A 24,019-nucleotide genomic window follows, 5' to 3' on the forward strand; every position below is an offset into this window, starting at 1 on the left:
TTTGGAACAGAACTCCGAACTCTTTAAATTCGGTGTGACCTTGGAGACCTTTGCTGTGGCTGCGGTTACTTCAATGATGAACTCGGACTTTTATTTTGAAATACGTTAATGAACAGGAAACTATGATAAGATTTGGCGCTGGCAAAGTTCGCCGAAAATGTCCCTGGCTAGTTAGTTTCTCTTCTTTCTTTCCGCCCATTGGTATTGTACGTAGATAACGTTACAAAACTGCAATGTAGAGTGACACAATAAAGTTCACGGCAAGATCAAACATGGAGTAGTATACGTGTGGAAACCACTGAACGCGTCAACTGTCAAGACAGAGCTGCGGTCGCAATGTGGAAGCTGGTACCCCTTCAATCTGGAGGTAGGTTAGGTTGTGGTTTCGTTTCTTGTTTCAGCTCAGTCGTTTGTCTGATCAAGATACCCTTTCAAACAGTGGATTTCCGTCAACCCAATATGCTAAATAAAGCTAATTTTCCTCTTGACTCGCAGATCTTAATCACAGGGTGACTTTGCCTTCAGTTAACTTAACGTTACAAAGTGGCTAACGTGGCAATAGTATGAGCTGCTATTTGTGATAATATAGGCCGTTGCTTCGTACTTATCCAGTCAGCCAGCTAAATCGCCCTGTACAAATGCTCAGATGTTTGATGGCAACGAAACCAGTGGAGTTTCATACATCCGTTGGTTTTCAGGGGAACCCCTCTACTTACTGCCTGGAAACGAGTATGTTGTGGGTCGCAAGAACTGTGACATCCTACTTGGCAATGACCAGTCCATCAGCCGTGCTCACGCTCAACTATCCCTCAGCAACCAGGTAAGTGACGTCAGCTTGTCATGGCGAGGGGTCTGAAGCCTTGCCGGTCAGCTTGTTTAATTTGTACAGTCACACATGTTGCTAAAGTAGTTATTGTTTTTTTGTGATACCCATGCTGTGTGGTGCATGCAGTTCCACACGGTGACATCTGTCAGGCGTTGGTCATTTATTTTTTTGCTGACATATATCCATGGGCAGTATAGAGAGGGCATGGTTAATACTCTTGAGCATGAAATGGATAGTTGTGGAGGACGGTGTGTAATTGTGTTTGGAGAGAATGAGTTAAAAAACATTTTCCTGACACAAACATCCATTCCCTCAAAAGTGTGTGTGTGTCTGTGTGTCCTCATTGCCTGTTCTACAACAATAACTCTGTGCTACTTTCCCGTACAGGCTCTGACATTGAAGGACAACTCTAAGTATGGCACTTTTATCAACGATGCACAACTGGCCACCGGCACTGTTCAGACACTGAATTCTGGAGACAGGTTGACATTTGGGGTCTACCAAAGCAAATTCAAGTAAGTGTGATTGTGTGCGTATGTGTTTGTGTTTGTGTGTTTTCATGGGAGAGAGAAAGAGGAGAAAAAGATCAGGTAGACAGACAGACAGACAGACAGACAGACAGTGGTGTAACAGTGGACAATAAGGCACATGTATTAAAAAAAGAGCAAGACTGAAACGGTTTCCCCCTCCATCAGGGTTGAGGTGGTGAGTCTGAAGGTGTGTTCCTCATGTTTGGACAACGAACGCAAGGCGGAGTTAGCCCAGGCCCTCTCCTCATTGGGCGGCCGGTTGGTGAGCTCATGGGACCAGGAGTGCACCCACCTTGTTATGCCTTCTGTGAAGGTCACCATTAAGGTCAGTTCTAGAGCGCATGGCCTCTTCATTCATTCATTCATTCATTCATTCATTCATTCATTCGTTCGTTCGTTCATTCATTCATTCATTCATTCATTCATCCATTCATTCCACCTGGACGGTCTGCTCAGCAATAGCACTGCACAGTACATGCCAAAAGCGTTAAAAAATAACAAACTGACATAAAGAGCATTGTATTATAGATCCATCAATGAAAAATGATTAAGAGGAAAACAAATCTTACAATGTTGATTGTGACAGAACTGAGTGCATTGTCAATCTGATGGACCCTTCCTTCTGTCCTTCTCTCTCTGTCTCTGTCTCCTTCTCCGTGTCGCTCTTACTCCGCCTCTCCCTGTCCCCTCTCTCTCTCTTCCTCGGCTCCTCTCCCTCTCTTCCCCCCTCAGACCATCTGCGCTCTGCTCTGCGGTCGGCCCATAGTGAAGCTGGAGTTTTTCACCGTCTTCAGCGCGGCCTTGAGGGAAAAGCAGAGCCCCCCACAGGCAAAAAGGTACTCCTGGCCACCAGCTACATATAGACTTCTTAACCTGCCATACAGACACCATTACATATACATACCAGGCCCAAACCTAGAGCAAGAGCAATCAACACTGCACCTATGGGCAGCATAGTGTGTGTGTGTGTGTGTGTGTGTGTGTGTGTGTGTGTGTGTGTGTGTGTGTGTGTGTGTGTGTGTGTGTGTGTGTGTGTGTGTGTGTGTGTGTGTGTGTGTGTGTGTGTGTGTGTGTGTGTGTGTGTGTGTGTGTGAGAGAGAGAAGGTGCTAATACGTGCTCAGTGTTTTCAGATAACAGTCAGGATGAAGGGGATTGCTTGGTAGCATACTGCACAGTTGCAGCCATCTTGGAGTACCTCAGAGGATTTAATGATGCATATTTGTAATACAAAGTACATGAAGTTGTGTGTGTGTATGTGTGTGTATTAGCTATTACCCTGAGATTGATGAGCCCAGCCTGACCAAGGAGGATGTGGATCTGAGCTCTCGTCCCGAGCGGCAGCGAGTCTTTGCTGAAAAGACCTTCATCTTCCTCAACTCTAAACAGGTCGGTCACTAGCCTGCTGACAGCAGAAATTAATATATGTAAAAGATAAAATTGATTAGGTTTATTTGAAAAAGATCGGGTATGTGTATTCTATTTTATTCTATCTATCTCATCTAATACATCTTGATCTCAACTCAACGGCCCTCCCTGATGTTGTGTGCATAGCTGTGTGTGTGTTTCTGTATTGGTCTGCATTCCTGCGTATTTGTTAGGGGTGGGGAAAAAAATCGATTTTTCGATTTCTCTCTAGAACGATTATGTCTCGATTCAGAAAAGTTCATAATCGATTTTTTAATAAAATAAAAATATAAAAAATGAATATATATATTTTTTTTTTTACACATTCATTTTGTGTTGAAATGCAAGCTGCATCGATTATTGCATTGTTCATAGAAAGTCATAATTGTGACAAGGACACACTTTTTCTCTAATAAAAAAATAGATCTGTTGATTTTCTTTAATTATCAAACACAAAGTAGGAAGTGATTTGAGACTCTGAGTAGCAAACTCAAATGTTTTAAAAATCGAGATGCATCAATAATCGTTTTATCGGTTTAGAATTGATAATCGATAATCGGTTTAGAATCGATAATCGGTTTAGAATCGAGAATCGGTTTAGAATCGAATCGTTGACCTCTGAATCGGAATCGAATCGAATCGTGAGGTGCCAAGAGATTCCCACCCCTAGTATTTGTGCAGAGCTGAGGAGTGTGAGTTTTACACCTGACTGGGCACCTTACATAAGACACACACACGCACGCACAAACACACACACACACACACACACATATCATGCCTCACAAACACACATTCATCTCTGCAGCCCCACTCCCTCATGTCTATAGCTGTTAGGGAGAGCCACTGTGTTTTATTGTAGAGTCTAGTTGTAAATGGTGAGGGTAATTATTGGGGCAGGACACTCTGCACAGATACCAGGTTGTAATGGTACCTTTATTTAAGTGCCATGTTTTATAAAACTTGTATATTATAGTTTACATTCCAGTGTTTCTATAGATGAGTCTTCCTATTGCTCAGAATAATTCTAGAATGTATTTGTATATTGACTATATTTAGCCCCTTTAAGCAGATTGGAGATTAGACTCTAACACAAATCACACGAATAATAGATGTGTGTGTCTCTGACCTGTCTGTCTGTCTGTCTGTCTGTCTGTCTGTCTGCATGCGTTTCCTCTAGATGAAACGCTTGAGTCAGGCAGTAACTTGCGGAGGTGGGCAGAGCCAGCTCCTGGAGGAGGGGTCTGTCCCTGTGTCACTCCTGGAAACGTCAGGGAGCTGTGTGATAGACATGGCATCAGGCAGCTCTCAGACGCTAATCTCCACCTCTACCAGGAAGTGGATAGATGCTGTGGATCTGGTTCTCCACAGGTGAGTGTGGGCACATTCATATAATATCCATTATACATGGAATGAATGACATGTACTCTTGCTAGTCTTCCAAACCTCTTCTTTTAAACATTTACTTCTCTGTCGAACTGATGGATGGGTGCACAGGTTTGTTGTGCGAGCCTGCCTGCGTGCGTGTGTGAGTGTGTCACAGATGCAACAATACAGTGGGCCCACAGCTCTGTATGTATCATGGTTTTTGTGCCACGGTAATAGTGCTGTTTTGGTATCTTCGAATTTTATAGAAAAAATCAAATCACCCTTTAAACAATGAACTATATAGATTTTGCCTATAGACAAATAAAAGGTTATATCCAAAATGGCAGCATGACTGACTAGATCTGGTTTCTGTCTCTACTACAGTGAGGTAGCTTTCACTTGCTCTGGAGGTCCTACTATAAATGGAAACAGCTAGATTGTGTGTGTGTGTGTGTGTGTGTGTGTGTGTGTGTGTGTGTGTGTGTGTGTGTGTGTGTGTGTGTGTGTGTGTGTGTGTGTGTGTGTGTGTGTGTGTGTGTGTGTGTGTGTGTGATTGTGTGTGTGGACATGCACTGCTGGACAACGTTTGTGTGTGGCTTTTGGGAAACTGGCTGTGTATGGAGGAGTGGGAAGATGGGTGCTTGTAGTCGTCATTGACACTCTTCTTTCTGTGTGAAACAGGCGAGGCCTGCGGTGGATCACTGAGTCTGAAATTGGATTGGCCGCCATCTATGTCAGTAACTCCACCTACTGCAATCCTTGCGCTTCGACAGAGACAGGTGGGTGGGCAATGCTGCAGCCTGTTTCTCTTAGTCACTTATTCACACACACACCTATACTTACATCTCCACACACACACACACACACACACACACACACACAGTCACACATAAAGAATGCTCACTGTTTGTGGTTCCTCTGTGCGGTGTGTGTTCTGCAGAGACAGTCAGGATGAAGCCGGTTATTCCCGGGCCCTCACTGTCCCAGAGCACAGGCGTGGACGAGACGGTTCTCCCCGCAGCGTCGCAGAACATCACGGCCTATGCTTTCAACACAGAACCTTCACAGGGCATCAGCTGGTATGGATGAGATGCTGACAACACACGCTCACATTAATACTTGCTTGTGCACACACACACACACACACACACACACACACACACTCTCTCTCTCATAGCCTAATAGTGATGCTGCAAGGTTACAGTTGTATTTGAGGAAAAAGATTTTTGATCATCAAGGTTTGGACCCATTTGCCTGTTCAGTAATGGTATTAAGTGGGCTATTGCCCGACCCATAGCATTTTTATTGAGCAGCTCCTTGTTCAACGCACTTTGGTTTTTTCTTCCTCTAGCCCAAAGGTCAGTGAGGTCACCTCAGTTGGAGAGACCCCGGAGAAACAACCCAGTCGGGCTCGATCAACCTCACATCCCAGGACAGCATCCTCCTCTTCCTCCTCCTCCTCTTCCTTCCAGAAACCTGCCGTCACCAGGGACCGGCCAGCATCCTGTACCACCATCACAGAGACTATGATGTCACCGCTTAGTGCTGCTCAAGCTGGCCAATCGGAGAAAACCAGGAAGGCAGAGATTGCTCGGTCGAGCAAGTGGCCCAGTGGCAGTGACTCAGCAAAATTCAAGGCTCCACAGAGTTCATCCAATAAGTCCCCCCAGAAACAGTCATCCCTCACCAACTTCTTCCTGCCTGCCAACAAAAAAAGGTAAACACTTACTGTTGACGAGAACATGATGAGGTCGTTCCTGTCCTTGGTTGCTGTGTATGCCGTGAAATGATGATCTGCTGTATATAAGAACATTTGTCGTGATATACATATTAATCTTGCGGTATAGATATGTCAAATTTATATCATCAGCTCACCCTGTAAGCAAAAGAATATTAAACCTGTACTTCATTTTCTGTGCAGCTGACCCATAATTCTTTGTTTCAGAGCTCGAGATGGCAGCACGGAAACTAGCCAGTCGGAGTCTAAGCTTTTCCGGTTGGACAGCGAAGACGACGAGCTCAGTAAGATGAACTCCACTCCTGCTGCAACCCACACTGCCGCTCTCAACAAGACACATGCGACTGCGCGCAAACACACCCTCACACACTCCACAACGACCACGCCTGCAGCCCAGAACCAGCACAGAACATTGGACAGCAACCAGGACAGAAGTTCTGGTCTGGGTGCAGGGTTAAGTGCTAGTCCTAGTCTGGGTCTGGGGCCTGGTTTAAGCTCTGGGTTTGGTTTGGGATCATCCAGGGGACCATCCAGGGGAATTCTAGATGGAGTCTCCAGTGAATTTAGTCTTGGACAGGAGACCAAGAAGAGGAAGGAGATGGCTCAGGAGGAGACTGTAGATCCAGATCTAGACCTCTCTCTGGAGGAACTGGAGTCCCTTATGAGTGATGACATGGACATACCCCCGGAGCCAACAGCCAATAAGAAACAGCGACTGGACCAAGAAGAGCAGAGCTCAGCCAGTTGGAAACAAACAACAAAGAAAGATAATGGCAATGCTAGTTGGCAGAAGTCCTCAGAGGCTCTGAAAGAAAACACTAAAAACCAGAAATCAGAACGGGGCAAGGGCAGTCCTGCCAATCAGAAGGTGTCCCTGGAATGTGACAAAACAGTCTCCGCCAATCAGAAACAGAAGGTGGAGCCGAAGGAAGGTGTCAAAGAAGAGGAAGTGTCTTTTGTGGTAACTGTTCTATATTCCCACTGTCTGGCCAGGGTAGGGTAACTGTGGCTATATTTTGATTTTGTTCCTGTTGTGCAACTACTGTATATGAGGACTAACAAGTACATTTATTGAGTCAGCAACACCTCTCTTATAGCAAAGTTATGTTCTGTTGAATCATGAATGTATTTGACGTTTGTGTGTTTGTGTGTGTGTTTGTTTTGTGCTGCAGGTTGCAGAGCCTAATGGAAACACTTCGTCTGAGGAAGGCAAAGCTTCTGTCAAGAACAGCTCAGTAAAAGAAGAACAGAAGGTGACAGACAATCTTACATACCCACTAGTAGCAACAACTAATCGACTTAGTCGACTATAAAAATAGTTACCAACTAATGTAATAGTCAATTTGTCAAAAGTTGCTTATGTTATTAAAAACGTTGTTGCCCACATTGACTAGCTAATTCGACATAGACCAGAGCAATATGATGTCAACTGAGATAGTTCAGTGGCCACGCCCCTTTTTGGGTGAAAACAAAGCGGTTTGTGACTGGCAGCGGATGGGAGATCCAGGCTGTCGCTATGCTCAAAGCCGCCTTTACACTGTTGCGTAGTTTTGGCTCAGAAATGACTAAAAGTCGTCCATCGCTATGGTTATGCTGTGATAACATTACAGACATTACAAATCCTGCATTATCTGTTAATACTAATGTTAACGCAGATAAAATTAGACGCTCCATCTTGTCTGCCATTTTTTTTTGTAGTAGTAGTAGTAGTAGGTTGGTGAAAATCTGAGCTGAAACCACACAGAAATGTAAAGGTGGCTTGCGTGTTTGTTTATGTGTGTGCTTGCCTACATGTGTGTGTGTGTGTGCTCGCGTGTCCATGTCTTTGTTCATGCCTGTGTGTGTGTTTGCATCCACAGGAGTCCAAGCCAGAGGTGCGCTCTGAGACGGATCAGGACCTGCCGCGGGGACTGCTGCTGGTGGAGTTCAAGTCTCTGGTGGTGAGCGGGCCCTCCAGGACCCGACCGGAACCCCTGCAGAGCCGCAACCAAAATGACAAGAACTTCAAAAAGTTCCGCAAGGTCAGTCACATGACATCTTCTGCTGATCTAACCACTAGGTCAGGTGTCTGTGTGTGTGTGTGTGTGTGCGTGTGTGCGTGTGCACGTGTTCGTGCTCGTGCACGTGGACTGAGAGTAGTTGTGTTCTCTGCATGGCGGTCAGATTCCTGGGGGTGTGACATCTGCCTCTATAACAGGTCATATTCCTTCAGGGCACTGGAGGGCGCACCTGTGACTACTGTTTATGTGCTCAGACACAATCGATGTGTGTGAACTAGGGCTGTCAGCGTTAACGCGTTAATCTATGCGATTAATGCGGCCGCGATTAACGCGATAAAATATTTTAACGCAGTTAACGCAACTTTAAAAAAAAAAAAATAATTTAAATATTTTTTTTTTTTTTTTTTTTTTTTTTAACTTTAGTTTAGTTTAGTTAGGGCTGTGTAGGCTACGGTTAACTTGCCTTGCTCCTATATTGATGTCAGGTGAAAACTTATGAGTGAAACAATAATACACAAGAAACGAAACACAGCAAGTTACTATTAGATTCATTACACCAAGAATCAGAGCAACAACAGATTACAACACAGCTGGCTAATAAGTGCTAACGTCTGCCACCAACTGGGTAATGAATGAATGGTGTGCTAACGGTCACATATTAGAACGTAACGTATCTAAATTAATAATAATTACATTTTACGTTACAACAAACTAACACAGTTCATAGAATTTAAACATAGGTCACTTAAACATATTTATCACAGTGTGAGACAGCTAAATAACTTAGTCATTGTTTTTGAGCGTGCAAGGGAAAGCATCATTTAATAGTGGCTTACTAGACATGTGCGTTACTAACTGTCACAGTTGGCAAAGTAAAAGTCTGTCAACAGAAATAAATACAATAGTGTGTGCGTGCAGGGATGGATTACCAAACGGGCTGAACGGGCCCAGGCCCAAGGGCCCCTGAACTTAGGGGGGCCCTAAACCAGAGCCTCTGCGTGAAGTCGCTGTTATTAACTTTGCTTGCTGTCAATTGTTTTTAGACTTTGTATTTGTTAATATCAGAAGTGGCTTAAATGTATCTCTTATTTGTGGTTGGAAGCGGTGTATTTTGTTACACGTCCTGACCAATGGTTTCATAATCCGTCCATGTGTGCGTGTCCATAGCAACAAAACACTACAACATGAAACATTAAATCACTCCAAGCAATATACATTTGCTGACCTAAATAAGATGCTATTTGTTTTTACTTGAGGTTATTTCAATAATTGACAATTTTAAGCTTGGCCTACCATGTTATGGGAGCGTTAAGGGACAGGTGGGGCTTGAAAAGTGAGGAATGACAGAAAAAGTTTGAGAACCACTGTGGTAATTGAAGATGGAGAGAGCTGAGGGATTGTTGGGCGGAAAGTCTCTGTTTAAAAGCCAAAATGACGGAACAATCGACACAACTAAAGTTGTATGTAGTATTTGTCAAGCTGAATTTAGCTATCACAGAAGCAGCTCGTCTTTAAGTTATCACCTTAATGTAAAGCACATTAACGATCTTACGATTTATCGTCGAGGGGCACCATTGTGTTTAAAAAAAAAATAAAAAATACAATTAAACAACAGTGTCTAAAATTCACGCTGTATGAAGTGATTACTCGTTAATTCATAAGATTTAGTTTTAAGAAGAAAAACAAACTTTTAATCGCGATTAATACATTTCAAAATGTGCGATTAATTAGTTAATTTGTTTTAATCTATTGACAGCCCTAGTGTGAACATTTCTAGAACATGCTTTTTTTGTGAACATTTCTAGTACATGTTGTTTCTGTGTTGGGGTAGTGTTGGACTATGGATTTGAGACAAGGGTTCTGATCCATTACCATCTCTGTATTTGGTGTGTGAATTCTGGTCTAATTGTCTTCAGAGCTTCTATCCCTTATTATCTCTGGTTTTGGCACTTTTCCACAATTTGTTTTACCTTTGTGTGTGTGTGTGTGTGTGTGTGTGTGTGTGCGTTTGCGCGCGTGCTTTGTGTGTGTGTGTGTGTAGGTCCCTGTCCCAGGCTCGCAGGGTCTTCCTCAGATCATTGGCGGCTCTGATCTGGTGGCCCACAGCAGGGGGAAGAACACGGAGCTGGAGGAGTGGCTGAAAGAGGCTGCAGAGGTGAGGGGGGAGAAGAAGAGATGGGGAGAGGGGAGAGTGAGATGGAGAGATGGGGAGATTGAGATGGAGAGATGGGGAGATGGGGAGAGGGGAGATTGAGATGGGGAGAGGGGAAATTGAGATTGAGAGATGGGGAGAGGGGAGATTGAGATGGAGAGAGGAGGGTAAAGGGAAGGAAAAGAGGGCAGGATTGTAGAGTGTTGTAGATCTCATAAATATATATCTCAGATATATACTGTATAGACTATAAGCATGATGAAGTGCAGTGTGATAAAGAACCTGGAGATGATGCTAATTGCTAATGGTGCTATGGAAATAAATTATATTGATATTGTGTGTGTGTTTTGTAGGAGGAGAAGCAACACGAAATTGAACAGGCAGTGGGAGACGAGCTGTTCAGGTAAACACACTCAGTTATGCTTATCTCTCCCTCTCTTTCCCTTACCCTCCCTCTCTTTCTCTTACCCTCCCTCTATTCTCTCTCCCTCTTACCCTCTTTTATTCTCTTCCTTTCTTTCTCTTACCCTCTCTTTATTCTCTCCCTCTCTTTCCCTTACCCTCCCCCTATTCTCTTACCCTCTCTTTCCCTCCCTCTTTGTTTGTTTTTTGTTGCCAACTCCCAGAGATATTAGACAGTATTAGACAGGAGTGAACTGATGAAAAACGGAACTCTGATTTTGCACATTTTGGCCTTTATGACTGTACATCCCTTCTACACACACACACACACACACACACACACACACACACACACACACACTCACTCACACTCTCACACTCTAGGGGTATACTCTCTCCCTCCCTCTCTATCTCTCTCTCTCCCTCCCTCTGTCTCTCTTTCTCTCTCCCTCTCTCTCTCTCTGTCTCTCTTTCTCTCTCCCTCTCTCTCTCTGTCTCTCTCTTTCCCACTAGCTCTCAGAGCTATCTCTACTATCAGCTAATCCTGGCAAAAGAAATGCTGACTTGGATAATTTGCTCAAACGCACACATACAGGCACACAAACGCACACATACAGGCACACAGACACACACCTTCCTCTCTCAAATAACTCATGAATACTATCCAACTCAAACACATCAAAGTTGATGTCTGTCTAAGTGCATTTCTTGTTTACACATCCATTTTTTTTTTTATTTACATTTGTTTTCTTCGAGTAGCTGTTCAATTTATTCACTGCAGCTTATTAAGTAAACACAGATACTGTCCATGTTAGAAGGGTCATGAGAACTCCTCCAACAAAACAGAAGCAAGTGTGTCCTCGTAAGCCCTTGGAATGTCAGAAAATGACCATCACAGACGCCAGTGTCTGTGGTGCGGAATATTCTAGAATCTTGAAGATTACACAATAGCAAGGCAATAGACAGTGTTTGGGGAGTAGGGATCTAGTAGGTTTTGATCAGGTTATACCTTGTTAGGTTGTTGTAGGTGTGTGTGTGTGTGTGTGGTGTGTGTGTGTGTGTGAAGGGGAAGGGGGTCTGTGTATAATTGAGAGGACTGGATTAAAACCCAACATAATCAGATATAGATACGTCTTGTTGAGGGAAGCTGATAGAGTTGGAACTGAATCATCCAGCAGAGACATGACCGAGCAGGAGTGGCAGGTGGAAAGAAGCACATACCAAAAAAAATAGAGGTGTTGCCAGGAAACAGTGGCAGGCCCCTGATGTAACCAGAGCTAAGAGAGGTGTCTCCTCTGCCTGAGCAGAAATGGACCGCTCAGCCCATGCCTCTATCGTCAATCATGCAGAAAAAGAAGAGTGGAGAGGGAAGGGGGGTGGAGGAGAGGAAGAAAAGAGGGAAAGAGTGAGGGAGATAGACGGCAAAGATAGACGGCAAAGAAAACAGCTCCCTTGCCCCCACCTCTCCCTAGCGAAAGAGAGGTGCAGGGGTAAAAAAGGCGCCAGACATAATTTATTGTGGGCATGTTTGGTTTGCTGAGTGGAGGACGCTGTCTGATGGGGAAGGTCAACAGTGATATCTTTATGCCAGCCGAACTTTCCATTGAGCGTAAGGCATCCTCAGCCTCCTGCAGGAATGTTAAAAGCTTGGCCGGACGACTTTTATGGGTCCATATTTTATCACTCTGATGGTTTATGTCTGGTCCGGTTAAAATCCCATTCCTCTTTATTTGTCTTTCTGCTTGTGTATCCAGGTTGCTTTGTTATTGATGATCAATTAATCAAACCATGTTGTTTTAACAGGTACAACCCCAAACCTGTGAAGAAGTTATGGAAATAGTGACAGGTGCACAAAGAAAAGAAAACCAAGAGGAACGTGTTCGCATTCTGAACTGCTCCATGAGATGAAGCCTGTTGGAAGCAGCCTGATAGTTTGTTGGGATGACATTGGAAACCAGTTTGATTCAGATACCGAAAAAATAATGTTTTCTGATGTATGGGTTTAGCATTTTTGTTAGCATTTCACTGATGGCATGCAATGTAACACACACACACACAACTTCAGTTGTTATTGGAATATTTTGAAAAGATTTATTTGTTCTTAATAAAAAATATTGTATACAAAACATATTAAAACCTTCCTTTATGTGTTTAATCAGAAGGATAAGTCACGCTTTGACCTTCGGCACATCAGATTGCATTTCTGCGCCTCTGGGCTGAGAGAGAACATTGAATATATACCTGCTCGTGTGTCTAGACCTCACACATTCGTTTCATTCTCCCCTTCTCCCCCACACTTCACAGTTGACTGGGTTCTCAACTTAGCCATGTGGCTACATTATAATGGGATGGTTAGCATGTATCATCATTATAAGCAGTACTCCTGTATATGCTACACACGGGAGTCCCAGAGATCAAGCCAGAGTAGAGTATTTGGGCGGAATTCACTACGAGCCTACCAGTACTGACGTCAAACAGACGAACCACAGACAGGCTGGATAGCTAAATAGGATTGGCTGTCTTGGCGTGAAAACAACAGCCCATGTCTGCTCCTGCCCCGGTCCTGGCAAGTCTGGGGTCTTGCAGGGGTGAATTCTGGTCGATTGGCATTGTGAGCTCGCCGGGGGATGCGTCCGTCTGTGTTTCCATTTGCCGTCCGTCATGTTTGAATTCCAGCCATTGTTTCGGCGGGACTGTCCGGAGGACCGCGCATGACTGACCCAGTCCCGTGAATGAGGCTAGACAGGCCCTACTCCACAAGCTTTTTAACCCATTCTCTATTGGCTCTGCTTGCAAGAGACATAGTTTGGCACAGTAGAAAACAGTTAAGGAGTTGCCTTTCACCCACAACAAAGAGCTGCAACGTGAGATGTTTGGTACCTTCCAAAGTACACAGTAACTGAGGCGACAGTTGTCAGGAACGTGAAAACAACGGCACTTGTTATGTTGAGGGAATGGAGACAGTGCACCTGTCTATTGTCCAGGAGGTAATGCCTTACATTCAGTTACACATCGAAGGGGAGACAATGAGGTCAGGGATAGGCAGTCTAGCCCTCAAATGGACAACATGCCTTCAGGTTTGCATTCTACTCTGCAGGGTCTAACCGATTTGTCACGAACTTCAAGCGATTCATTTATTGTAGGTGCACTAGAGCTAGGCTGCATCCAAACCAACAGCCATCCAAGCCCTATAGAGATAAGACTTATGTTGCTTATCATTCAGGTCATTGCATAGCAGAACACAGCCATAGCTACTTGATTGTGGGCACTACTCAAATAGATCACAACCCACTTGAGTGGGCTGAAGATCCAGGTCTTTATTTTTAGCATTTTGGAAAGTGTATGTGGTATTACAGTCCTATCCACTATGCCCAAACATGAATACCTCTTAAAGCATGAGAACAGCAATACCTAGGCAATGTATCTACGTAAGCCTATATATATATATTTATATATTTGCATGCAGTCTTTTTGTTTGAGGTCCTTACATCCAAATACACATCTATTATGTCAAATTAAAGACCACTGTCTTAAGTTTAGTATTATTGTTAAAAAAAATAATAATTAGTTCAGTCACTAAGTTTGAAAGCTATTTCAAGTATCACCAATGCAGTTATATATTTTGGCACTAACTGGCTGAAAGATTTGGTGTAGTGTTGGATTTTTGTCTGAATGATCATTTAAAACTTCAGATGAGTTGGAAGGAATATTTGGGTATTTGACCAGAAAGCATTTAGCTGACGTGCATTTCAGTGTGGTTTAAAGATATGTGCCTTGACCCTCATCTGGACATGATGAAGAAAGTTAACTACTGTGCATTTAACTAAGGTCAGATTAGGTGTGTGGAGGAGGATCATCTGTGCATTTTTAGATGCCACAAAATCAACAAAACATGGTTGTTTGTCTGAAAATGAATGTCAAAGTGTGAGTGACGATAAAAAAAAAACCTGAATACATGTAGATCCAACGAGACGAGGAAATAACGGTGCGTTTTGGCCTCTGAGAACATTAACCTGTGTAGAAGGCTTACTGTCAACACGAAACAAAACAGGAGAAGGGAATTCTATTTACTCCTCTAGCCTCTACTCACTTTCATCTTTAAAAATGGTAAGAAAGCTTTCAGGTTAAAATAGAGATATCCACTGCATACATGAGATTTAAAAAGAAAAAAGATACCACCCTAACAAACCAACACGAAAGTAGCCCTCACCTTCCACCACCTTTTATTATTCCCTCTATCTTTATCTCTCTCGCTCTCTCTCTCTCTGTCTTCACACTTCTTAAACAAACCCTCCACCTCCTCCTCCCAGGCCTCCCCCCTCCCCTCTCCCCATGCTACCATTGGTGATGAGCTTCTCTCTCTTCTTCTTCTCCTTGAGTCTCTTCATCAAGCAGCTGGCGATGCCCAGAGCACCGCCCGTCAGGAAGCGCACAAAGTTGTCACCCACCAGTGGGCCCATAGCGAACAAGCCCGGCTCGGCGCAGCACTCAAAGGTGTAGGGGTGGATTTCCAGCGGGTTCTGCTTGCACGAGACGGGCCGACTAGGGTCTAGGCTCAAATAGCGGCCCTGCTCCTTGAGGAAAAACAGGTTAGGGAGCGAGCTGATCAGAACCAGCGCCATGGAGACCTTGAAGGCTCGGAGCGAGGTCCCGGGGCCCTGCAGCACGCAGCGCATGTCCGGCTGGAAGGAGACCACGCAGTGCTCGGGGAAGCTGATGTAGCCGGGCTTCGGTGGGGCGCCACCGAGGGTGGCTGAGGTGGTAGCCCCGTTAGGGGGGGGTGCGGAGTTGGGAGCAGCCCCCCCCCCGGGGGCCAGGTTGCTATGGGAACACATCATGTTGTAGACGCGGTGGTACTCGGGGTAGAGGGTCTTGGGCAGCTGCTTGAAGATGAGCTGCGGGTCGTCGGTGTGTTTGCGGAAGGCATGAAGCACGGAGATGCCGTGGTTTCGGGCACACAGGACGGCGTCGGCCGCACACAGACCAGCCCCCACCACCAGCACCGGCTCGGAGGAGGGCCCGAGTTTGGCGCGGTTGCTCACGGCCACGCCCAGGTCGCGCACGCTGTGGAAGACGAAGGGGAGGTCTTCCCCTTCCACGCCAAGGCGGGCTGGAGAGTCGGTCGCCCCTGTTGCAAGGACGACATTCTCTGCAAACAGGCTGAAGGGCACGTGGGTGTCGCCTTGGACACGCTGGTAGCCTCGGACCTCCCAGAGCCCCTGCCCTAGCCCGGGGGTAACCCCAACGCTGCTGCCCCCGCTGTTCACCGCCTTCTTCCCCTGGTCCACCTCGTCGGCCCTCTTCTCCTCGCCGTCGCTGCTCCCGTTGCTCTCCACGCCATTCTTGATGCCGTTTCTCTTCACACCATTCGCCAGGCCTCCGTCCTTGGCGTGGCTGTTGGTCAGGTCGTCGCTGTGGCGACCGCGGTGGAGTCTCTGCACGGAGGTGATGTAGGTGTTGTCCACGAAGTTCTTCTGCAACCCCATCAGCTTCACGTAGTTCTTGTAGTATGAGGAGATCTCCTCCGGTGAGGCACGGTCACTGGCCACCCCCCTGGAGACAAATGGCCACAACACACTGGCATATTTCCTTAATTTTCCTTAGTTCCTTAGTTCTTACCTCCCCAATTTTCCTTAGTTCCTGACTATTCTTCCTTGATCATCTGACTTCACTACCTTTTTCAGGGTTGAAAATGTACAGTTCCTTTAAAGCCTTCCTGCATGTTGGCTATTAATAGCAAACTGCAACTCCCACTGAAACTTGAGGAACCCCAGCCAAGACTTGACTTGATAAGAACCTCAGCTTTTGTATCCCGATTGTTCTCTTTTTCCATCTCTCCCCCAAAGCCCTCAATCTCTTTCATTCATCTCTGTATTAATTTCAATCTCACGCACCCTCAACAGATTAGATTAGTCATTGAAATGCAGTAAAAGTCCTGTCTCACCTGCGTTTGCTGGGGCACATGTCCCTGTAGTTGACCCCTGGCAGCTCCATCCAGATGCCCAGACTGATGGTCAGCATGGACCCCTCCATGGCCTGGAGGAGCACAGCATCATCAGACTCGCACACAACACAGCGAGCAAAGAGGCTTACATCTTATGTCGGGCTTACACAATACTAATGTATGAGTTTTCAGTGGTAAACCAATGTTCAGAACCCTGGCTAAGGTGTAATGCATGTATTGGACAACCTATGAAACATTTTGATCAATGTGTGCCATGTTTGAACTTTTAGTGACATGCGCTATGTGACAATACAGCTGTGTGGTGTGAGAAGCCATCAGCTGACAGACCTTGTGGGGGTAAGCCTGGCTTTAGGCAGTTAAAGATTTGAGAGGTCAAAGGTGATGGTTGGGGGGTGGGGGTGGAATGTTGTCATGAGACTTCCGATACAGTGTTTACTGAACTATTTACTGAATAACTGAAAAGCTATATTGTGGTGTGCATGTATGCAATGAATGTACAGAATATGACAAAAAATAGCTCCGTAAATACAGGATAGCAAACTAGCAGAAGTACTAAGTAGTAGCAGGACAAGAGCACTGACACGTCTATCTGTGTCTCCGAGCATCCTTTCTGTCAGTTGTGAAAGTGTGATGGATGTCACCACCTGGGGTGTGTGTGTGTGGGGGGGGGGGGGGGGGTGACGGGGGGTGTGACTCACGTGCCAGGCGCCCCCTGGGGTGTGTGTGTGTGTGTGTCTGGGAGGGGGTGACGGGGGGCAGGGGGTGTGTGACTCACGTGCCAGGCACCCCCTGGGGTGGCCCTGCCCAGCACCAGGTGGGGGATGTGGCGTTGGGGCTCCAGCCTCCACTGGAGCACGGGGGGCAGCTCAAAGCCCATGTCTGCATTGGGGTGCAGCAGGGTGTCAAACAGCACCGCCACTGGGTTGGCCGAGCGGCCCTCCAGACCCTCACACAGGAGCTCCAGGTCCTACACATACACACACAAAAGCACAACAGACATACACACACACACACACGCGCGCGCGCACACACACAACAGACATACACAAACAGCTTTTAAGACTCACTCTAAAACCTCTTCAACAAGATGTGACTCATTTACACACATACTTCAGCAGCAAGCTTGTTTCTGTGCACTGAAGCTGAGGCTCATTTTAAGATTGTGCATGTGTGTGTGTGTGTGTGTGTGTCTGTGTGCACGTGTCTGTGCATATGTGAGGTTGAGGATGAAAGATATATTCTCTAATGGGCTAGTGGTCTCTAGTACAGGTTTGCATTGTTTGCAATATGAAGTGTATTTGTGGGCATGTGCGTGTTTGGTGTGTGTGTGTGTGTGTTACCTGCTCAGTGATAGGCAGGTGCTTGCTCTCCTGCAGTTTGCGGTACAGCACTGGGTTTGGGTGCACTGTGGCGGGATCCAGGTAGGGGGTGTACCCACTCAGCAGGTATGACAGGCAGATACCTGAGGGGCCGTTACCTGGGAGAGGCGGCCGTCACAGAAACACCTGAGGTGAAAACAATGCCTAACATCCCAGCAGTGGGAGTTGATCTGTTTTTCATTCCTATTTGTCTGAACACATACAGTATATAGGACTGAAGTGTGAGTTTGGAGAAAGGAGAAACTGAAATTAACCACAGGATTTGATCTTGTGATTTTGTTTTATTTCAGACAATGTGCCAACAGATCCAGTTTTCAGAATGTTGTACAGCTCCTATTGTACTTACAGTAACATTTCGACAGTAAGGAAACTGGTGAGCCAAGAATTTCAGCAGATTGATTTGTGGTGGCCATGACATTTTCTGAGGCAGCAGCGTTTGTGTCACTGGTTTCTATGGTGACACAGATGACTGAAGCTGTCCAGTAGGTTAGGCTGGCTTATGTGACCTCATGGTCTCTGTGAGGGCTTCTGAACACATCTCTTCTGTCTCTGGCACACAACTAAATAACTTCCCTCACACTGTTGTGGTGCTGTGGTTGGCAGGGCTCACCGATGATGACCACTGGCACGGTAGGAGGGCAGTCCCTGGGTAGAGAGCTTTCTTCCAGTAGAGGCATGGTGGCAGCCAGAGCCAGAGCTGGCACTGCCGTGTAAACACACACACACACACATACATGTGTAACTCATCACACATCCTCCACAGCTGACATACCTACTTTGTCTGCATAACATAGATATCATCGTAACATGCTTTTTTTCATGCATATGTTACACATAATAAAATTTAGTTATTGACAAATGATAAATAATGTGACTGTGTGAGTCACTCGGTAAAGACATACTTTAAGCTTTATCTAATTTTAGATATGAAAGCTATGAAGTAATTTTTATTCTGTTTGTTGAGGGATTTTATTGAACATAAGCTTGATTTAACAGAGTTAAACACTAGGATGAAAACTCTTATGATTGTACTGGCGGGTCTTAGTGGATATGGCCCTAAACTGAGAACAGAATCAGATCAAAAGTGTTCATGGGTAGGAATGTGTATTTGTGACCTCATCTGACCCACAAACAGCTGGGGGTTATGGAAATAATAAAAATAGGACATAACTTTTTGTCTCAAATCTTACATTGTCTTTTCATTCTTTTTCAACCTTCTGGTCCAACTCTGTACTCTGTACCGATCGATGCATTAACTGCTGGCTATCCCCACCCCCACAGCAACCCTGATACATTCTGACACTTAATACCCATCTCTAAAAATGTGACATGAATTTATCTGCAGGTCTTTGTGCTTTACAATGTGGGCAGCTCGACGGTTTTCAAGTAAACTCTCTCAAAATGTGTTTAAAATCCTAGCTTTCTTGTGAACCCCTGGAACGCCATCCAATGTATCAAGTCCATAGGTGACTGAATTCTCAGTAAGACTTGAGTAAACAAGCTGATGAGAATCGCTCATCGCTCTCAAGATCAGCCGCAGCTGCAAACTCAAGACACCACAACATGTGAATCTGAGGTCAAGCTATTTAGAGAACAGCAAGACTTCATCAATAAAGTCAAAGACAAGAGGGCTCGAGTGCAGTCACGCTGTCTCAGGGTCAAATGGGAGAGCAGTGAAGATCTGTCCCCATGTGGCCACAGAGACAGCCTACAGTAACATGTGGCTCTCTCCGTAGGATCACTCATCAGAGAGGAGAGTGGACACGCTACCTGTGGCTCTGTCATGGAATGTAAAGGATGTCACATACTCACTACCATATTGGGTCATGAATACATGGACACCTTGATGCATGCAAGTGATAACAAAGACCTACAACGACATATCGTAACGGTGTTAATTATCGGACGGCGTGTGTTATCGGCAAACGTTCGCATTATCATGTGAATCCATTATTAAACTGAGCATATCGATTGTTGATCCATTATTAAACTTAGCATTTTGATTGTTTACCAGAATGGCCGATGTTTGACACTGTCCGATAACTGACATAGCTACGCTACAACAGCTGTGCAAATAAAGGCAAAAGAACTAAGAATGTTTGGTACAGTATGTGTGCTGTCCTAAGAACATTATAATGGTACACTCTGCTATCCGTAAGTGTTAACATGTACTTTAATGGGGCTTGTGATGTGTGCTTGGCTGTTTCCATGTCGGAGCGAGACCTGCTGCGAGACAGCATAGTGATAATCTGCATGTCTTATGATCTTGTGTTCATGATATGATGGCATGACTTCGGTTCTCAGCTGCATTTGACCTCTATAAAAAGTAAGCACCTGATCCTCGCTGGCATATTTCGGAGGGGTTTCTCACAGGCCTGTTGCACACCTGCACACTTGGAATTACTGGGCATCGGTCAAGCACAACGCGGCACAAAGTCACAGCGTGTGCCACAGCCTGATGGAATCGGAGGACAGTCAGCACTCTTCATGCACCCTCAGCCAAGCTCCTATGGAGCATGACGTCCTGTTGTGAAGGAGGCCCCTGCTCTCTCCGTCAAACAAAATACAGACGACCCACACAGACACGGGCCTCCACCCTCCCCCACCCCCTCACAGCCTACCACCATGTGTGCATCACATGGCCTTTTGGGCCAACCACCTGTTTGTGACCAGTGGCCTGTGTGTCACAACAGGCCGAGGACAAAGAGTGGCCGAGGGAGTGTTTTTTTCGGGCCGGGGTCTCATTGTGTGAGCGGCGTGTTGTTTTTCACATCTGCGCGTCATCGTGCTGTTTGATATCAGCTCTTTGAATGGCCCAGCTGACGCTCATAGCATGCCGACAGACAGAGGGAGACAGTCGGGGTAAACACGGTGACGGACATGGGAGAGCGAGGGAGCGAAAGAGAGGGAGAGGGAGAGGGTAAAGTTTGGGAGAAGAAGGGATCAAAGTCCAAAACAAACCATCTCTTGTTCTACTTTTTTATCTCTCACTCTCTCTGCCACATAGTTTTCTGGCAACAAAAACAATGTTGGGTCAGATCTACTCACTGTACCAAATGCATGACCACACACCCATTAGCCGGCCTCCAACAACAACACACACACACACGCGCATACGCACATACACACATACATACATGCATACACAGACATATACAAACATACAAAAAGACACATACACATATGTCTACAAAAATCCCCCCCACACACACGCAGACATACATACACAAACACACAAACGTATGTCTAGAAAAATCCCCCCCACACACAGGCAGACATATACATACACAAACACACGCCCCCTGCACTAACCGTCGCTAGCGGGGTGTTGCAGCTTTCCGCCACAGCCATTGAGCGAGCTTGCATGGGCGGGAGACCCGTGTGTGTGTGTGTGTGTGTGTGTTTTTGTGAGCGCGCTCATTGTTTTCATCCCGGCCGGTCTAAATCCCCCCTGATCACACCTCCGTGTGGCGCGTAATCCGGCCCCCGCCGTGTTTATGTCGTTCCGCGCCACGCCGCGCCACCCAGCGCCGCCCCGTACCCTCTGGCATGCTGACAGTCAGACACCCGCCAGCCCGCCAACGGACCGCCTCTGACCCGCTCTGCCTGTTTACCTTCCGCAGCACCAAAGCCCCCTTCCAGCCTCCGAGGGGCGACCATGGGGTCTCGGGTGGGGGTGATGGTGATGGTGGTGGGAGTGGCGGGAGGGGTTGGGGGTTGGGTTGGCAGGGCCCAGGCTGGCATTTGCGCTCCACTGGTCGCCCATTTAACAGTCGCCTGACCACATTCACTCTGGCTACACACTCCAGCTCCATATTCAAACACATTTGCCCTTATCCGTCTATCACCCGCTCACATGAAAAGATAGAGAGAAAAAAAGAAGGGAAGAAATAAAGAGAGATGAAGAGGCGGGATGGTGAGTAGGTTGGCGGAATGGTACACAAACAGCCAATCTAATGTAAAATGGCAGTGGTTATAACAGGAGGGGACCCTGTTATAAACTTGTCTATAACATGTTAAGTAACCTTTCATTTTAAGGTAGTTGAACAACGGAAGATACTGAGGCTTTTCAATATATAAATATATTTTTACTTTTTAAATAAAGAACATTCACTTTTTTATTTTAATAAAACATTTATTTTTTTATTTAATTAATATTCACTTAAAAAATGAAGTAAGAATATACCAGAAATGTATATAGACAGTGAAATGCATCCATAAATAAATATAAAATAAGTAGAACTGGTAATGGTAGTAAAACTAAAGTAAAGTAAGCAAAACTTATTTTTAAAGGAATTAATCTATAAATAACATCTATAAAATTAAGGGTTTGATAGATTTTTATAACCTTTCACAAACATACTTTAAACACACAAGTTCTCAGCAGCTAAACCTACTGATAAAGGCCACCACATAAGACGTAAGTTCAGAGCATAATTTGCAATCACATGCAGTTAATTAGTATGTTGTACATTTTACATAATGGTAGATCTAACTTAATGCCAACATTGCAATGTGTCTAGCCATTTCAGCATCTACTCTATATGGTTTGGTATGTGCCCATGCACGTGTGTATGTTTTTGTCTACTGGAGTGTGGCTGAATGGATGCTAGTGTGTGTGTGTGTGTGTGTGTGTGTGTGTGTGTGTGTGTGTGTTATTAAACCTGTTGGCTTGCATCAAACAATGACTTTCCAGTAATCTAAGCTTTCTCATTGAACACTTTTATTTTCTGATCAATATCCTCTGTTTTTATAGTAAAGAAGAACTTGGCAGGTACTTACTAACTAACTAACTAACTCAGAACCTCTCAGTGGTTAAAAAAAACTATCAATAACCATGTATGCTCTCAGAGCTCATAATTGGAATATAATACCTCTTACCAAATTAACTTGACCATATAACCTCACCGGCGATTCCACAATCGACCAACCGCACTATGACAATTATCATATGTGTGTGTGCACGTGAGTTTAACATGTACGTGCGGTGCATGTTTCGCGCGTGCACAGACGACACGTCTAATATGTTCACTCTTCAACATACAGTACAGAAAGCAGCGCGGGTTGAGTTGGCGACAGACTCTCGACCAGTGTATGTGTGTGTCATCATCAACCTTGCATAATTTAGGTCACGGTAGTACTTCCTCTCTTAATTAGAGGGTGGCATCGGGAATGATAAAATGGCACGACATTCAAGTAATTGTGTGTGTCTTTCTGTCTGTGTGCGGGCGGGCGTGTTTCGCTTACCTCTGTGGAAAAGACACTTCTGATGAATTCTGTGATGCGCTATCAGTCCTGTCTCACTGGCTCCCTCGGAGCGCTTCGGCGGTATAAATAGACGTTGTCAGCGGTGGGAGGGTCCGTGGGCCAGGCATGACGACACGGGCCGGCGGTTTGCAGGATGCAGGCTGGCTACCGGCGGTACTTTTCAACAGAAAGGATCAGGGCAGTCTTGGTGACTCGCCGCCTCTCAGGAGACGCATGGTTGAATAACAGCCAGACTGAGGACACGCAGTGTAGCCCCGGAGAACCGCGGCTGATATACAGTCTCCTGCATCACATGCACCTCGCGCTGCACCGACAGGCATGAAAAGCGAGTGCAGATTCGTAGCCAGAGATGCTACTCAGTGAGCGTCTGGTCCACAAAGAGGAAACTTAATCGATCATTTCTCGACGTTGCCTTCTCACCTCAGGTCAGAGCCAACCACGTCATGCCTGTTCGGCCCTGCATGGAGCCTTGTTTGAGACAAGCACTACTCTTCATTCAGAAATCGTGGTGATTTTCAGGATCCCACACTACATAACTTCTCGCATATTTGCCACCCTCCAGATTCTACAACAGTCTATTGCCCTGTGTGTCCCCATTGTAACCAGAAAGCTGTATTCTAGACATTACATAATGCTGTGTTAAACCTTTTGTAATAGGCCTGTGCAATTTGCAATTTGCAAAAAATTGTCCTGGATAAACTGTTTTTAAGTCTCTTATGAGTTGTAGGGTATTATTTGCCTGTACATGAGCACACAGTCTCCAGGTCCTCACACCATTAAAGCAGCAATACGGAGTTCTGTTCCAAAACTAGTAAGCTAACTATGTAAAAGGGATGCAAAAACCTTGCAAACTTCACCAACAGCCCAGGTGGCACTGATAGAAGCTTGCCAACACACTAGCTGGTGTCTTTTGGCAGTGTAGCTGGCAATGTCATGCTGTGAAAACCTTTCTTCCATTTTTGCAGGGTATTCCAGCCTGGTACACAGAA

At 45.5% G+C, this 24,019-nt stretch overlaps 2 protein-coding genes across 3 annotated transcripts; one reads left to right on the forward strand and one right to left on the reverse strand.

The window, feature by feature from the left end:
• The first annotated feature begins 100 nt into the window (after positions 1-100).
• On the forward strand, positions 101-12,544 carry nbn (nibrin). Its single transcript, XM_031576434.2, has 16 exons — positions 101-367; positions 699-820; positions 1,214-1,341; positions 1,522-1,681; positions 2,089-2,192; positions 2,626-2,743; positions 3,939-4,129; positions 4,808-4,905; positions 5,067-5,205; positions 5,478-5,843; positions 6,072-6,825; positions 7,037-7,117; positions 7,724-7,885; positions 9,906-10,019; positions 10,370-10,419; positions 12,222-12,544. The coding sequence occupies exons 1-16, from the start codon at positions 337-339 to the stop codon at positions 12,256-12,258; spliced, it is 2,655 nt and encodes an 884-aa protein (XP_031432294.1). The 5' UTR covers positions 101-336; the 3' UTR covers positions 12,259-12,544.
• Positions 12,545-12,615: 71 nt separating this feature from the next.
• On the reverse strand, positions 12,616-23,725 carry osgin2 (oxidative stress induced growth inhibitor family member 2). Of its 2 annotated transcripts, XM_031576086.2 has the most exons (6): positions 23,010-23,725; positions 18,373-18,465; positions 17,724-17,860; positions 17,159-17,350; positions 16,363-16,454; positions 12,616-15,971 (listed from the first exon to the last, which is right to left on the reverse strand). In XM_031576086.2, the coding sequence occupies exons 2-6, from the start codon at positions 18,437-18,439 to the stop codon at positions 14,699-14,701; spliced, it is 1,761 nt and encodes a 586-aa protein (XP_031431946.1). In that variant the 5' UTR covers positions 18,440-18,465; positions 23,010-23,725; the 3' UTR covers positions 12,616-14,698. The 2 variants fall into 2 exon arrangements, with proteins under 2 accessions (XP_031431946.1, XP_042564993.1); XM_042709059.1 differs by lacking the exon at positions 23,010-23,725 and having other exon boundaries at positions 18,373-18,543.
• Between the last annotated feature and the right edge of the window lie 294 nt (positions 23,726-24,019).

The sequence above is a fragment of the Clupea harengus genome, chromosome 11 (assembly GCF_900700415.2).
Source record: "Clupea harengus chromosome 11, Ch_v2.0.2, whole genome shotgun sequence".
In the NCBI taxonomy this organism is placed as follows: domain Eukaryota; kingdom Metazoa; phylum Chordata; class Actinopteri; order Clupeiformes; family Clupeidae; genus Clupea; species Clupea harengus.

Excerpts from the sequence above, each read along its gene's own strand:
- nbn (XM_031576434.2), top strand. The coding sequence starts at position 337 with ATGTGGAAGCTGGTACCCCTTCAATCTGGAG. Across the intron at positions 4,130-4,807 it reads GTGGATCTGGTTCTCCACAG|GCGAGGCCTGCGGTGGATCA; the intron begins GTGAGTGTGGGC and ends TGTGTGAAACAG. Across the intron at positions 7,886-9,905 it reads ACTTCAAAAAGTTCCGCAAG|GTCCCTGTCCCAGGCTCGCA; the intron begins GTCAGTCACATG and ends GTGTGTGTGTAG.
- osgin2 (XM_031576086.2), bottom strand. The coding sequence starts at position 18,439 with ATGCCTCTACTGGAAGAAAGCTCTCTACCCAGGGACTGCCCTCCTACC. Across the intron at positions 17,861-18,372 it reads CGTGCCAGTGGTCATCATCG|GTAACGGCCCCTCAGGTATC; the intron begins GTGAGCCCTGCC and ends CGCCTCTCCCAG. Across the intron at positions 17,351-17,723 it reads ACCTGCCTATCACTGAGCAG|GACCTGGAGCTCCTGTGTGA; the intron begins GTAACACACACA and ends GTGTATGTGTAG.